This window comes from Euprymna scolopes, chromosome 2 (assembly GCF_053919585.1).
Source record: "Euprymna scolopes isolate OS-2025 chromosome 2, ASM5391958v1, whole genome shotgun sequence".
Lineage (NCBI taxonomy): Eukaryota > Metazoa > Mollusca > Cephalopoda > Sepiida > Sepiolidae > Euprymna > Euprymna scolopes.
The window spans coordinates 34,126,520-34,141,579 of NC_136483.1; the positions used below are offsets into that span (position 1 = coordinate 34,126,520).

At 34.3% G+C, this 15,060-nt stretch overlaps 1 protein-coding gene across 4 annotated transcripts in view; it reads right to left on the reverse strand.

Moving 5' to 3' along the window:
- Positions 1 to 15,060, reverse strand: part of LOC145290788 (uncharacterized) — a 387,010-nt gene that overhangs the window by 41,615 nt on the left and 330,335 nt on the right. For all 4 annotated transcript variants that reach the window (XM_080136515.1, XM_080136516.1, XM_080136514.1 and 1 more), the window contains exon 5: positions 1,494 to 1,546. In XM_080136515.1, the coding sequence (XP_079992641.1) occupies positions 1,494 to 1,546 (53 nt within the window). The remainder of the gene's footprint in view (positions 1 to 1,493; positions 1,547 to 15,060) is intronic.

A 15,060-nucleotide genomic window follows, 5' to 3' on the forward strand; every position in this document is an offset into this window, starting at 1 on the left:
TTAGTTGACAGAAGAGCAGCCGTCGACAGTAAAGAGGGATATTCTCTCCACAGAACTTGTAGTAGCTTGTGTCAGGTCTATGAAATTAAGACTAGTTCACTGTTAGATATTAGAAGCCTTCTGATCCTAATTTGCTGTAGGCTTTCCAACAGTCGGACATGACTGTGATCTCCAGTGGCAGAATGTACTTTATTTTGGTAATGCTACCAGGAAACCCTCCTTTATATTCTCTAAAGACCCAGAGCGGTCTGAGGACCTTCCCAGTGTTGTATTTCCTCCTGTTGGATAGGGATTTGACTGTAAGATATTATCTAAGCTTACCAGATTCATGATGTTTATCATTTTTTTTTTTCTAGTGATTTAAATTTTTTGCACAAATAAAACTAATATTTTCTTTCAATTTATCAATTGTCATCTGCTACGATTTTCATTGACTAAACATACAGCATCTTTGTAATGTTGTATGGTCAATCAATTTTTCATGGGTTGAGTGTTTTTGACATATTCCGGTGGCTTATGTAAACTGCTAGGATATGCTATTCACATAAAAAATGGGTCAATAAATGCAGAAGTACCAATAATTCATTTTTTTCATACTGAATTGGTCACACAACCTTTCTATATTAAAATATACGATAGAACTTGGTAATTCGATATATTTGTAATTATTTTTCTACTAATTTCACCATAGCATGTCAGTACGTTATGTTTTCATATGAAATGTGTTGGTTTAAAATATTAATGTAAAAAAGAAAAAAAAACCACCATAAATTGAGATAAGTTATCTCCCCTGATATTACAAGTTGCCACCTTAAAGTAAAAATAGCTCCCATATTGAGTATTATGATTTAATTTTTTTTTTGTTAATCTTATCAATTATTTTGTCAACTAATTTCCAGAAAAAAATACATCACCTTTCCTCTGTAACTCTAAAATAATGAGACTAATATATTTCTTTATTAAAGACCAGAGAAATAATTATTTGTAGCTATAAAATCTTCTGGCAAGAGTTTGTATCTATTTAAAAACAAAGTAAATATATTAAAAAAAAAAAAAAAAAAAAAGTATCACATCCTTGCTTTAACTTTTCTTCAAAACTAATATTTAAATCATGCTCTGCTCAATAAATTAAAAAAAAAAAAAGTTATCTCCCCTTCTTTTATGACGATTGATGGAATTTTAAATGAATAATAAAAAAAAATATACACGAGTTCTTATTTTGCCGGGACCATAGGAATAGCCTTATAGAAAAGGAAAAATAATAGCACAAAATAAAATTGAAAAATAATAAATTAACCAAAACAATCAGGTTGGGTAAAGGGGGGACAACTCTAGTCAAACAAAAACTTGGCAACTATAAACATGTAGGAGTATATAACAATAATATATTTAATCATTTATTTCTTTTTTCCAATGAAGGGAGAGGTGGAGGGAAGGAGGGAGAGAGAGATAGAAAGAGATAGAGAGAGAAAGATATAGAAAAATATTCTTACCTTTGCGGTCTCGCCCTCCACCACTAGATGGGGCCGTGGGTAACCTTGGCCGCCTGCATAAAACAGAAAAAATAAAAAAAAACATAAAATAAGAGAATAATTTTGGGAGTAAGTGATCTTATGTTTTATGCAGTGAATACGTAAGCAATAAACCACTCGTTCAAGGCCATTTTAAAAGGCATTTTCCAAATCGGTAGTACAAAGAAAATAAATTAGAGCTGGAAAAATAGGAATAAGGCCCAGATAATGAAGACTTTATAGAAAATTTAAACAGAATGATACATTGGTAATAAATGCATTTCAAATTAAAACTTGTGGCATATTACAAGAAAATAATTAAAAAAAAAAAAAAAATTGAATATTTTAAAATGTTGAAATCATTATTATAATCGAGCAATTTTATCTGTGTGTGGTATTCATTCATACAAGTATGTTACAATTACATCAAATCCGGTTTGAAGCATCCTCGAGTTGCAGAATGTATTATTAGGAAGCAAAAATGTTAATAAAACTACTGTTAATACTAAAAACAATAAAACGGACGATAACATTATTGATGACTGATGATAAGGAGCAGCAGCACTAAAGTTAACAATTATTTTATATCTTTGACTTTACATTTTTAGTAACCACTTGTTTTGGTATCTTTCTCCAAACACAAAGTTGCCATTTCATATGTCATCTTAGCTAACACATATGGGCGTTGGAATAAAGAGTAAAAAGGACAATATTGAAGAAACTATTGAATTTACATATATACAGATTCTCAAAGACAAACCCAAAAGTAAGATAGGAAATATATAAAGTGATGCTGAATAGGATATACAAAGGGAGAACAGGCCTTAGTACCAAAGAAAGATTACATTAATATCCCAATACAATAAGAAAAATGTGTCGCCACAGCAAAAGATAGAGAGCATGTTTGAATGATGTAAAATGAATGAAATTAGTGTTCGTTGGATAATTACTACAAGAATCTAACAGTGGCAAGGTTTCTGAAAGCCACGTACAGATGTTTCAGAATGTTTAATATGAGGATTGATAATTTGAATTATTTGGATTACTCTTCTTAACTGTCCATGTTATGCTTACAACATTTTTATCAATGTAATCTCTGATCTACTTCAGCTGCATCTTGTTGCACTTGAAAATCTGTAAGGAATTACGAAAAAGAACCATTTATTTAATCTACAGCAGTAATTTGCTCTTGTTCTGTACTCGGTAAAAGTTTTAAATAATTTATAACTGCATTCTTAATATTGCTTGTGTTAGGTATTGAACGTTCAACCTTAAGAAGACCGTCATTTAGAATTGGTTATACTTATGATTATAGAATCCTAAATTTGACGGAAAAATTCCACAGTTCAACAAGACGCATCTGAAGAAGCCACATCGATCAAAATGCTGTGAGAATAACATTCAAGCTGAGTACAGTAGTGAAAATAATCTAAACCGTGCAGAAATGGTCAACCAAATGGAACACATGTAATGGCTTTGAAGGATGCTTAAAACATCCATTCACAAGAGCGAGATTAACAATTGGACTTTTGGTTATTTTATTTTAAAAATAAAAAAGAAAGAATGAAATAAACAATCTGATGATTTTAGGCAAACCACAGAAAAAAGCTAGAAGAGAAATCTTAACAATTGTGGATGGACTTAACCAATTAGCGACCATGGTCTTTAAACCAATAAACCAATCCCATCTCCAAAAGGAAGAGATAATACCTAAAAGAGTATCCTCCCAGGACAATATAGAACTATATCTCATTCAGATGTAAAAACATGTATGACCCCTTGACGATCGCCAACTCCAACATTTGTGATTTTCTTTTCATCTTCATCTCATTCTGACCATGTCATCTATTGCACCAACAATTGTTGAAGGCAAAAACAATGATTTATATACAAAAAACAAAAGCAATGTAGACTCACAAGAAAAACAGAATTAGATTATGTACAAGTCGTGTGCATGTGTGTGTGTATTACGGTAGTCATCGAGAACATCCTCATCTAAGTTAAGTTCCAGTGTATCAACTACAATGCACGTGAGAAAATTTGGCTGTCAAGGCTCCATGGTCATTAAATTGAAGTCAGCTCATCTCATGGTCTGCTAGACTCTATCAGAGATTTCTTTCCGCAGGTTTTTCCTGATTTGCTCCACCAAGTGGAACTATGATTTTTAAATATATTCAAGTTCGACTGCAAATCCTAAACATCTACAGAGTTCTATAGATTTTCGTAGCCTCCTCATCGCAGGTTCATCTATTCCACTTGTGATCACCAAGTCATTTCCAAAGTCAACATTCTTTCGATGTGTTTGCATGGACTTCTGGCTCGCAAGTGAGTGGACAGTTCACAGAAACAGACAGACAAGGGTGAGGCCCATTGGTAAGCCAGACCCCACTGAGAATATGCCAGAGTTTTAACATGGCCATCATAATATTAAGAGAATCAAAGAACTAAAGTCATGTAACCTGCCGCTGTCATTGAATTTGGTCTATTAACTCTGGTCACGGGTTCCAAGAAGTAGATAATATCTAATGAGAGAACCGAAAGATAATTATTTTCGGGGATTAAGCAGAGAAACAACAAAAAAAAAAAAAAAGGTTAAAAATTTAAATATATAACAAATGAGTGTTTTCAAAAGCAAGGTAAATAACTCTTCTACCTACCTCAATAGGTTTTGTGCATTTTAAAAGAATTTAAAGCTTTTATTTGGTTTGAAAAAGAACTAGTGACTAGCTGCTAAGTTAAACAAGCAATCAAGATGGCTGACGAAAACATGTCAAAAATGGTCAAAAATTTGAAAACAAAAACATTGATAGAAATTCAACCATTAAATGTCAGTGTGACACATCCTGCAACTATTGCATGGATTTCTATCAGTATTTTGTTTATTCCTGGATTTTTTAAAACCATTTCTGATGCTCTGTAGATGGCGTGTTTTCATGATTGCATGTTAACCTTTGAAGCTTAACAATAGTTATTTTTCGAACAGAATAAAGGCTTCAGATTTTATTTCATTTTTTTATGGAAAGTGTATCACTAGTTAATAATCTTATTAAATATTCTTAATGCAGTTCTACACATCGTACGCATTTAATGCAAAAGATAGCCATGACCTTTCTCAATTTAGATTTTGTTGGATATTTCCATTTTTCAAATTTCATCAAGATTATACAACTTTTAAAGATTCCGATGAAAAAAAACAAACTTTTATTTTAAATCGGTTAATTAGAAACGTAAATAAGAACAACAAAACATACGAAGCAGGAAGGATATATCAACTCTCCTGAAGTAAAGATTTTACGACATATTGATAGTTTTCTATTGCTGCATATGCAAGTGAAACATGAACATTGGCAGAGTAAAGAAGGAAATTCAATGTCTTTGGAATTAAATGTTTAAGAACTATTCTTGGAGTAACTTCCCAAGATAGACAAAGAAATAAACATATCAGAAGACTTAATATTAAGAGATCCATAAACATTTTATATATATATAACACACACACACACTAGCATGGGTGCTCGGCATTGCCCGGGTGTTTGGAGGTGTGTTGAATGAAAGAAAAAAAAGTGGTAGTAGAAAGGAAGAAAAGAACAGGAAAAAAATGTGACGTCTTTGCTGTTACGACCACCGTCAAGCTGGAAGTGACGTAGGTTTAAATTAAGGCTAGACAATTGAAAGGAGAGTTTGTTTGTTTTTGTTTTACGGCATATCAACCCTTTTCAGGGTATTTAATGCCGAATCCAGATATCTTGAAGAATAATTTTTTAATAGAATAAATTTGTTGTTTTCAAGTCGGTTTCTATTTAACCCATAGTTGGGACCCTAACAGGTACTACCACTGGGTCAGAGTGGACCTGGGAGCAATGGCAATTAAAGGGTGGCTCCACACTCTTCAAAGCCCGCAAGCTAGGGCCTCATCACTGGATATAGTTTAAGGTCATATCCAGGACCTGAAATGAGAGGATGACTTTCGAAAATATCAGTGAAAAAAGCGACCTTTCCTGTAGAAAAGTGCCCAGTTGAGGGTGAAGCAATGAATGTTTTTAGCCAAATTTTTGATATTTGTCATCTGAAAGGTCAAGCTTAAAAACTATACTGACCTTATGAAAATCCGCTGCCTTTGGTCGAAAGTTTTAGGCAGACATGCAAACATACATACATACATTTATATATTGGTAGTTCAAATTTTCGACCCAAACTGATTAAAAAGCTTGCTCTGTCTCTGAATACCCTTTATGTAAAATTTCAAATGTTTAGACCAGAAATTGTTTGAGTAATTTGGTAGAGGTCAAATTTTTTTTAAATTTGACCCCTATTATGAGCCTTAACATTTGTTTTGGGTTCAATTCAAGTTATTAAGTAAGATCCATGTCCAAGGAACCTATATCTAAAATTTCAATTGTTTAGACCCAAAATTGGCGGAGGAGTTTTGTAGAGTTCTTAAAGGTCAAATCGTTGAACTTTGACCCTTTAACAGCAAAATTTCTGGCAAAAAATGGATTACAAAGATTTTCCCCAAATCTCCATACCCTGTATATAAAATTTCGAGTCTGTAGACTGAAAATTGACAGAGTTATTGCGTAGGGAAATGTACACAGACAGACAGACATTTTCACTTTTATAGAGATATATATATATATACCAGCAGTTCAGATCGATTTTGCTTGGGCCCTATGTTCATAACTTTATGTGTGTATATATATATATATATATATATATATATATATATATATATGTGTGTGTGTGTGTGTATTAAAAAGTTTGACCCATGTCCAGGTAAACTACATCTAAAATTTCAAGTGTTTAGACACAAATTGGTGGAGGAATTTGGTAGAGTCTGCAAAGATCAACTCTTTCAACTTTGACCTCTTAGCAGCCAAATGAGTAATTTGGTAGAGACTGCAGAGGTCAATTATTTTTTTTTTAACTTTGACCATAATTTTAACCCCTTAACATTTGTTTTGGGCTCAAATCAAATTAAAAAGTCTGATCCATGTCCAAAATACCTATATCTAAAATTTCAAGTGGTAAGACCTAAATTGGTGGAGAAGTTTGGTAGAGTTTTTAAAGGTCGAATCGATTAACTTTGAAAGCCAAATTTCTGGCCAAAAATCGATTAAAAAGATTTTCCCAAATCTTAATACCCCTTATGTCAAATCTCGTGTCTGTAGACTGAAAATTGACAGAGTAGTTTGTGTATACATTTCGCTACCAATTTCATATATATATATATATATATATATATTAGCAGTTCAGCCTGGTTTTGCTCGGGCCCTATGTACTGTTCATAACTTTATGTGCATATGTATATATATATTAAAAAGTTTGACTCATGTCCATGTAACCTACATCTAAAATTGCAAGTGTTTAGACAACAATGGCGGAGGAGTTTGGTAGAGTCTACAAAGGTCAACTCTTTCAACTTTGACCCAAAGACTAATTAAAAAGTTCGCTGCATGTCTGAATACCCTTTATGGAAAATTTCAAATTTTTAGACCTAAAATTGGCTGAATAGTTACAGACCGCAAAGGTCAAATCTTTTAAACTTTAACCTCTTGGCAGACAAATTCTCGCCCAAAAACCGATTAAAAAGCTTGCCCTATGTCTGAATACACTTTATGTAAAATTTCAAATGTTTAGATCAAAAATTGGCTGAGTAATTTGGTAGAGATCGCAGAGGTTAAATTTTTTTAACATTGACCCCAATTTTAACCTCTTAACATTTACTGTTTTGGGCTTAAATCAAATTAAAAAGTTTGATTCATGTCCAAGTACTCTACATCTAAAATTTTAATTGTTTAGACCTAAAATTGGCAGGAGTTTGGTAGAGTTTTCAAGGGTCAACTCTTTCAACTTTGACTTCTTAACAGCCAAATTTCTGGCCGAAAACTAATTAAAATGATTTTTTTAAATCTCAATACCCCTTATGTCAAATCTCGATTCTGTAGACTGAAAATTGATAGAGTAATTTGGTAGGGAATTGTACACACGCACACAATTTTACTTATATATATATATATAATGAGAGAGATCAACATAGTAGCAGGCAACATGTCTAAACTATGTAAAAAAAAAATAAATAATTTTTTTTTTTTTTTTTTAAATCAAAGATTTCATTCAAGAAAGACCAAGGGAACGCTCACCAAACAAATGAGCTAACTAAGGTTTGAGACTGGCATGTCGTTCCTGACAGCTAAAAGATTGGCATAAAACTGTGATAGAGGAATTTTGTTAAACAAAATTTAATTTTATTAAAAATTAAATAATCAGTGTGAATAGTAAGCACAATATGTTTTTACAAATTAAAAAAGAAAAAATGTTTTTAAAAGTAAAATCTTTTATGCAAAGGGCAGTTGTTTGTATGTTCAACTAAAACTCAGAAACTACAAAACAAAAACCCATCAAGTTTATACATTCTTGATTTGCGTTGCCTTTAGAGGAATATCTAAAATTAAAAAAAAATTATTCATTCGCTGAGCCAACTTTTGTCGGGGTTGGTTTTTCAGTTTTATGTACAACATTTGGAAAGAAAATGCAGATTCATTCCTAGAAGAATCTGTTATATAAGGAAATGATGCATGTATGTGTGTGTGTACGTCTCAGCTAGAGAGGAATGGGCTGGGTGAAGTATAAAGGATGGATTGGGAAGATGGAATGTATAAAACAGGAATGGAGAAAAGAGATAGGAATATATATATATATATATATATATAACTACTTCATTTACTCACATAAAATTAATATACGAGAGTATAGATTTATGCGTAAACTTTAAGTATTTACTTCAAAAGTGCTCAATACGTAGGTAGAGCTAGTTAGTAATTTACAAAATATATATGGCGATTAAGCTACACTGAATATTCGGCGTTTCATCCACTCTAGGATTCCTCAGGCTTATGCGCATAAGCCTGAGGAATCCTAGAGTGGATGAAACGCCGAATATTCAGTGTAGCTTAATCGCCATATATATTTTGTAAATTACTATATATATATATATATATATATATATATATATATATATATATATATGAGAGAGACAGAGATGGAAGTTTTAAGAAAAATATGTCACACTTTTGCTTTGGGCAACACCGGGTAACCCTGCTAGTTAAAAATAAATGAAACACAAAAATAAATAAACAGAAAGAAAGTCGGGCAACAAATTGTTTTTCTGGGTCGAGGTAATTTGTAGTTGAGTGGGTGCAATCGCACTGGCAGCCGATAAAATAAAAAAAACTAACCCAACCTTGGTGGTGGGGGCACACTTGCAGGTTTTTAATGCACCAAGCCAGACGGACAGAGTCCAGCAAATTTCCTCCTTGGAATGGTAGGGGTGTTGTTGCATGTATTACCCCCCCCCCCCCCCGGTCCCATAGCAACCTATTCCTCATATCAGTTGGGCTACATTTGAGTAAATTCACACCTCTCACTTTGAGGGTTGCTGATGGACGGGCGACAGAGGAAAATATGGAACGACCACCATCAGCAGATGACAAGTAAACCGAGTATTGCTTAAAAAGGTAATAGGTAATGAAAAAGAAAAGCAAAGTCAGAGCTGTGGGGACAGATCACGTATAGTATGGGGACGGAGAGAGGGGGAGAGCCAAGGAGGGACATGGACGGAGAGAGAGAGAGCAATAGGAAGAACACGGACGAAGAGGAGATCGATGGAGAGAAAGTACGGCCGGAAAGTGAGTGTGAGGATGGGGGGGGGCAATGACGGAAAGAGAGAGGGGAAAGTGGGAGACACGGATGGAGAGGGATAGAGAGACAAAAAGGAAGAGGTGAAGAGAGAGGATGGCAAAATAGGATATAATAATAGTAAGAGAGAGAGGGTATAGCGATAGAGAGAAGAGATAGGATATAGCAATAGAGAGGGGATATAGGGATAAAGATAGGCTATAGCAATAGAGAGGGAGAGGGAAATATAGCAATACAGAGAGAAAGGGGTATAGCAATAGAGAGGGGGGATGTAGCGATAGAGAGTGAGAGGGGGGGATATAGCGATAGAGGGTGAGAGGGGGGGATATAGCGATAGAGGGTGAGAGGGGGGGATATAGCGATAGAGGGTGAGAGGGGGGATATAGCGATAGAGGGTGAGAGGGGGGGATATAGCGATAGAGGGTGAGAGGGGGGGATATAGCGATAGAGGGTGAGAGGGGGGATATAGCGATAGAGGGTGAGAGGGGGGATATAGCGATAGAGGGTGAGAGGGGGGATATAGCGATAGAGGGTGAGAGGGGGGATATAGCGATAGAGGGTGAGAGGGGGGATATAGCGATAGAGGGTGAGAGGGGGGATATAGCGATAGAGGGTGAGAGGGGGGATATAGCGATAGAGGGTGAGAGAGGGGATATAGCGATAGAGGGTGAGAGAGGGGATATAGCGATAGAGGGTGAGAGAGGGGATATAGCGATAGAGGGTGAGAGAGGGGATATAGCGATAGAGGGTGAGAGAGGGGATATAGCGATAGAGGGTGAGAGAGGGGATATAGCGATAGAGGGTGAGAGAGGGGATATGGCGATAGAGGGTGAGAGAGGGGATATAGCGATAGAGAGTGAGAGAGGGGATATAGCGATAGAGAGTGAGAGAGGGGATATAGCGATAGAGAGTGAGAGAGGGGATATAGCGATAGAGAGTGAGAGAGGGGATATAGCGATAGAGAGTGAGAGAGGGGATATAGCGATAGAGAGTGAGAGAGGAGATATAGCGATAGGGAGGGAATATAGAGGAAGAAAGGGAATATAGAGGAAGAAAGGGAATATAGAGAGGGGGTATATAGCAATAGAATAGTGTTATAAAAATGGAGAGAAGGTGTATAGGAGTAGAGAGGGTGTATGTGGTACGGATAGAGAGGGAGAGGAGGAGGATTTAAATGGAAGCGAGAAAGATATGGAACGAGTTTTTTGTGTCCATTTAATAAATTACTTACCAATTCGGATGTTAAGCCAACAGCATTGAACAGCATGTCATTAAATGGTAACAAATCTTGGTTTTTTTTAGATTATAAAACCTCTATTTATATATTGATGTCAGATTTAACTTTTAATCAGTTTTAGTAATTGCAAAGTTTGTTTCTTTGCAAGTTAATTCTCTAAATACTTCATATTTGAGGAGGGGAGTTTTGTAATATGGGAACTTCTTTCCATTAAGATAACAATAAATGGCGTCACTCACTATTTCTTAAAATTGTTGAATTGGGGGGGGGGGTATTCCAATTAGAATCTTAATGCATTTCGATAACAAATAACTTATTTCATTTTAAATTAAGACCCGGCGTTACCTAGGATTAAATTTGAATCTCTACGCTTTCTTCCATCTAGCCATAAAACTACATTAATTTGTTTGATTCTTGTTGCATACAATTTATATACTTAATTTTTAGGGTGAGACTCAAAGTTTTACTTAGCATTGATTGCATTAAAGGTGGCATAAAGTGACGTTTATTGAAAAAAAATGTGTACAGTTTAGTCCTTATTTCGATAGGCACACCTGTCGACCTACTCTGGGAATCAATGTGCTCTCCACATCCAAGCCCCAAACTCCTTACCAATGTTTTCATTTTTATTTTTCCATAATTTTCAAGCTATAAATATTAAAATGAAGCGTCTCTCCTTTTTATGTATTTCAATAATATCACAGTAATTATGCACTTAGAGAATTAAGATCGAAGTGACTGAGGCTCGTATTCACGTTGACTTAGAATTAACTGAAAGGATGTAGAATCATTTCATCTTGCAAACTTCTCGGATACCTTAACGTTAAGTGAAAATAACCTATACTCCTTCATCCCCTTTAACCACTTTAACATGTCTAGAAGTGTAAGCCATGTTTAGTTTCAGAACAGTTTCCGATGGTTCGTTGTTCTACACAAGTCCTGAGAGGTGACTGGTTTGCAGTAGACAGTTCTCGATTTGGAATCCACAGAGCAAAAGATTCTTCCCGTGTTGAGACGGAGAAAACATGCGAAATTGCTACAGAAAGGTTTAATATTTATGGAGCAATTCTGGTTTCTGATTGGTTGGTAGCAGAACGTGAATTAATTCGATTCGTTAGTTCCTAGCAGCATCGTTTATAAATAGAATCTCTCGATTATGCGGATCATACAACCATTATATTAAAAAATATTGTAACAGTTATCTTCCACTTTGTCATAAGGACTCAGACAAACACAAACTTGGAGTCTATATTCACAACACTTTCACACTTTCTCCTTAACTAGTGACTCTAACCTACAATTAGGCGACCAGACTTACATGTGCTTTAGACTAAACTTGAATCATAGCATTAGTTACTCATATTTTCTCAGCCATTCTCTCTTGACCCAAAACTGTATCCTAATCAACCGTGTTTCCAACAGCATAGATCCAGCACTCAAAATAGTAGTGCTCAAATGCATGGTTTTGGTGACTTTAATGTCCACCACAGTAATTGGTTTGGTTTTTCTAGTTACACAGACGCAGCTAGTAGCATCACATAACTTTTCTATACCCCACTTGCTGACCCAGACTGTCAGGTTCCCAACCCGTCTCCCAGATCGCCAGCATCAGCAAGTCTCACTTTTAGACAAATTTTAGACCACAGTTCCCAAGGATTGTGCAATAAATGCCCATAGCCCACTTAGGAATGCTGATATTGGTAAACATCACACTAAACTCTTGACCCCAATTGAAGAGCCATTGCTCAAAACGACAAGGTACTACAAGAAGGCTGACTAGGAAGCCATTATGGATCACATCAGAGATGCCCCATGGAACAATATTTTTTCTCTTCCAGAAGAACAGTGTGCAAAAGATGCCACCGAATGATTCAAAGCAGCAACTAAAGCAAATGTTCCATCACAAACCTTACTCTCCCCAATAGTTCACTTCTATTTGTGCAACTCACATTGCTTAATGACAGCATGCATACTGTAAACTTTAGCCAGCAGATCAAATACAAACAAACAAAAGTATATAAAACTAGAAATAATTGTGAGAATGAAATAGCCGCAGTCATGAGAATGCATCCCAAAACCATCAGAAAAAAACACATTGAGACACATAAAAATTTATAACAGCCTAGTAAATTGATGGTCAATTTACAATTCACCCTCTATATGGCAGCCAAGAATACTAACCTACTAGCCTGGCGGTTTGCCTCCAAAACCCAACAAACTACTCTCCCAAAATTTCCCATTGTAGGCAGAAGCCACACTCAACGATTTGAAAATCACCCCTACTCATCTTCGTAACATTATAAAAAACCTAGACACCACAAAAGCATGCGAGTCTGGCTCATTGCTACTATACTACAAAAAAAAAAAATGCTTTGCAGAAGTTGCGTTAGTTAACTCGAAACTCTTCAAATGTCTAATAGAATCTTCCTTTCTTGACTGCTGGAAAATGGCTTCTGTGGTATCAATTTTAAAGAATTATGGGGGAAAAACTGACCCGCTCAATTATCGGTCCATTAGCTTTCTCCTTCTCTTCATCGAAATCTTTGAGTTCTTATCAAGCATGTTTGAAACCTCCTCTATATAAATAAAACAATACATGTATGTTTGTGCTTGTAAATATCTAACAGGTAAACTTTGGTCACATAACACTGAAATTCTCAGTAAATAATATTTATTCACCAAGGATGGTTTATAGCAAGTAATATCTTTGTTTACATGTATATTGTGTACAGACATTGGCAAATTTACATGCAAATGTCCATTTGCACTAGCCGACATTTTTGCTTTTATGCACATGCACAGATTTGCTTCATTCCTTCAAGTTGTTTAGAAAACATCAGACTGGAACGCTAGATGTTTTGAGTTCAATTCTAGCTGACAATAGTTAACAAGCCCCTTCCCCATGTTAAGTATGGCTTTATAAATAATAACGTTATTATTTCAGCATGGTTCATACACTGCACAAGTACCAAAAATTCTTACGTTTCCAAATATTTTTAAAGTACTTAGAATTTCAGATGTTTTTCCTGTATTTATAAATAGCGGCGGTGCCCAACTCATTTTTTTCATGTCTTTTTAAAAAAATTTACTCATGGTTTTGAATTTGTAAATACGAAGAAAAACCTATATATATTTTTGTTATTCATTAATTGATTAATTAGACAAACAAATATTACTTTCAAATCAAAAAATTTTAACACTTCCGAATGTATGTGTTTTTCTTTATTTTTATAAAAATCATTCCAGACATTAATCCAAATATATGAAGACATACGTATATATCTTATTATTATTCTTTGACTGATTAGATTAACAATTATTAATTTTAAATAAATATTCGGTGTTTTTGCACGTGTTACATTTCAGATAGGATTTCAAAGTTAAATTAAATGGTATCTTTCTTTTTTATTACATTGTTATGTGAAAGTGCAAAACAGTTAAAAAGCCTCCATCCTCATGTTAAGAATGGCTTTCTAAATAACGCTATTCTTTCAGCATAGTTTGTACACTGCACAAGTATATAAAATTTTAACATTCCGTATGCATGCGTTTTTTTTTCAGACTTTACATTTACAAAAACATATATATATATATATATATATATATATATATATATATATTCATTTATCGAGTACATAAACAAATGTTAATAACAAACAAAAACTGCAAACTTTTCCGAATGCATGTGTTTTTATTACTTTTAATTTTTCTGATAAAGCTTTCTTACAAAGGACATTATAACACAAAATATAGGTTTATTTCTAAAAAAAAGTTAATACTTAATCAGATAAAATGTCTCTTGTACTTTATATTTTACATCTATGATAACAATACATGGACTCAATTACCTTCGCTTACAGGAGAATAATTTCCGTGAATATGATTTTCATACCCCCCCCCCCAAAAAAAAATATTGATTTCATACAAACATTCTAACGTTTCCGAATGCTTGTGTTTTTTCTTTATTTATAAAGAAATAAGCATTTACGACATTAATTCAAATATACGCAGACATGTCTATATATCTTTATTATTATTATTATTATTATTATTATTATTATTATTATTTAACCGATTAGATAAACAACTATTAATTTCAAAGAAAAATTCAGTGTTTTTGCAGTGTACGCACCGTGTTACATTTCAGATAAGATTTCAAAGTTAAATTACAATTTTATGGTATTTTTTCTTTTATTCAATTGTTAGGTGAAAGTGCAGAATAGTTAACAAGCCCCTTCCCCATGTTAAGTATGGCTTTATAAATAATAACGTTATTATTTCAGCATGGTTCATACACTGCACAAGTACCAAAAATTCTTACGTTTCCAAATATTTTTAAAGTACTTAGAATTTCAGATGTTTTTCCTGTATTTATAAATAGCGGCGGTGCCCGGCGTTGTCTGGGTGTTTGGAAAAAAAAAGTTAGTAGGCAGGCAGGCCTGAACCCGTGACGCGAAGGTGGAAAAGAAAGTGAAAGAAACACTGAGATTTTACCACTACGCTAAGACGCGAGAGGAAGTGAAAAGGGTTCAAATTTATCGATGTCAATCAAAAAGTTGACTTGAAGTGAATAAGTTAGGAATCACACACAGGTGCAGAAATGAAGGTTGGCTACAG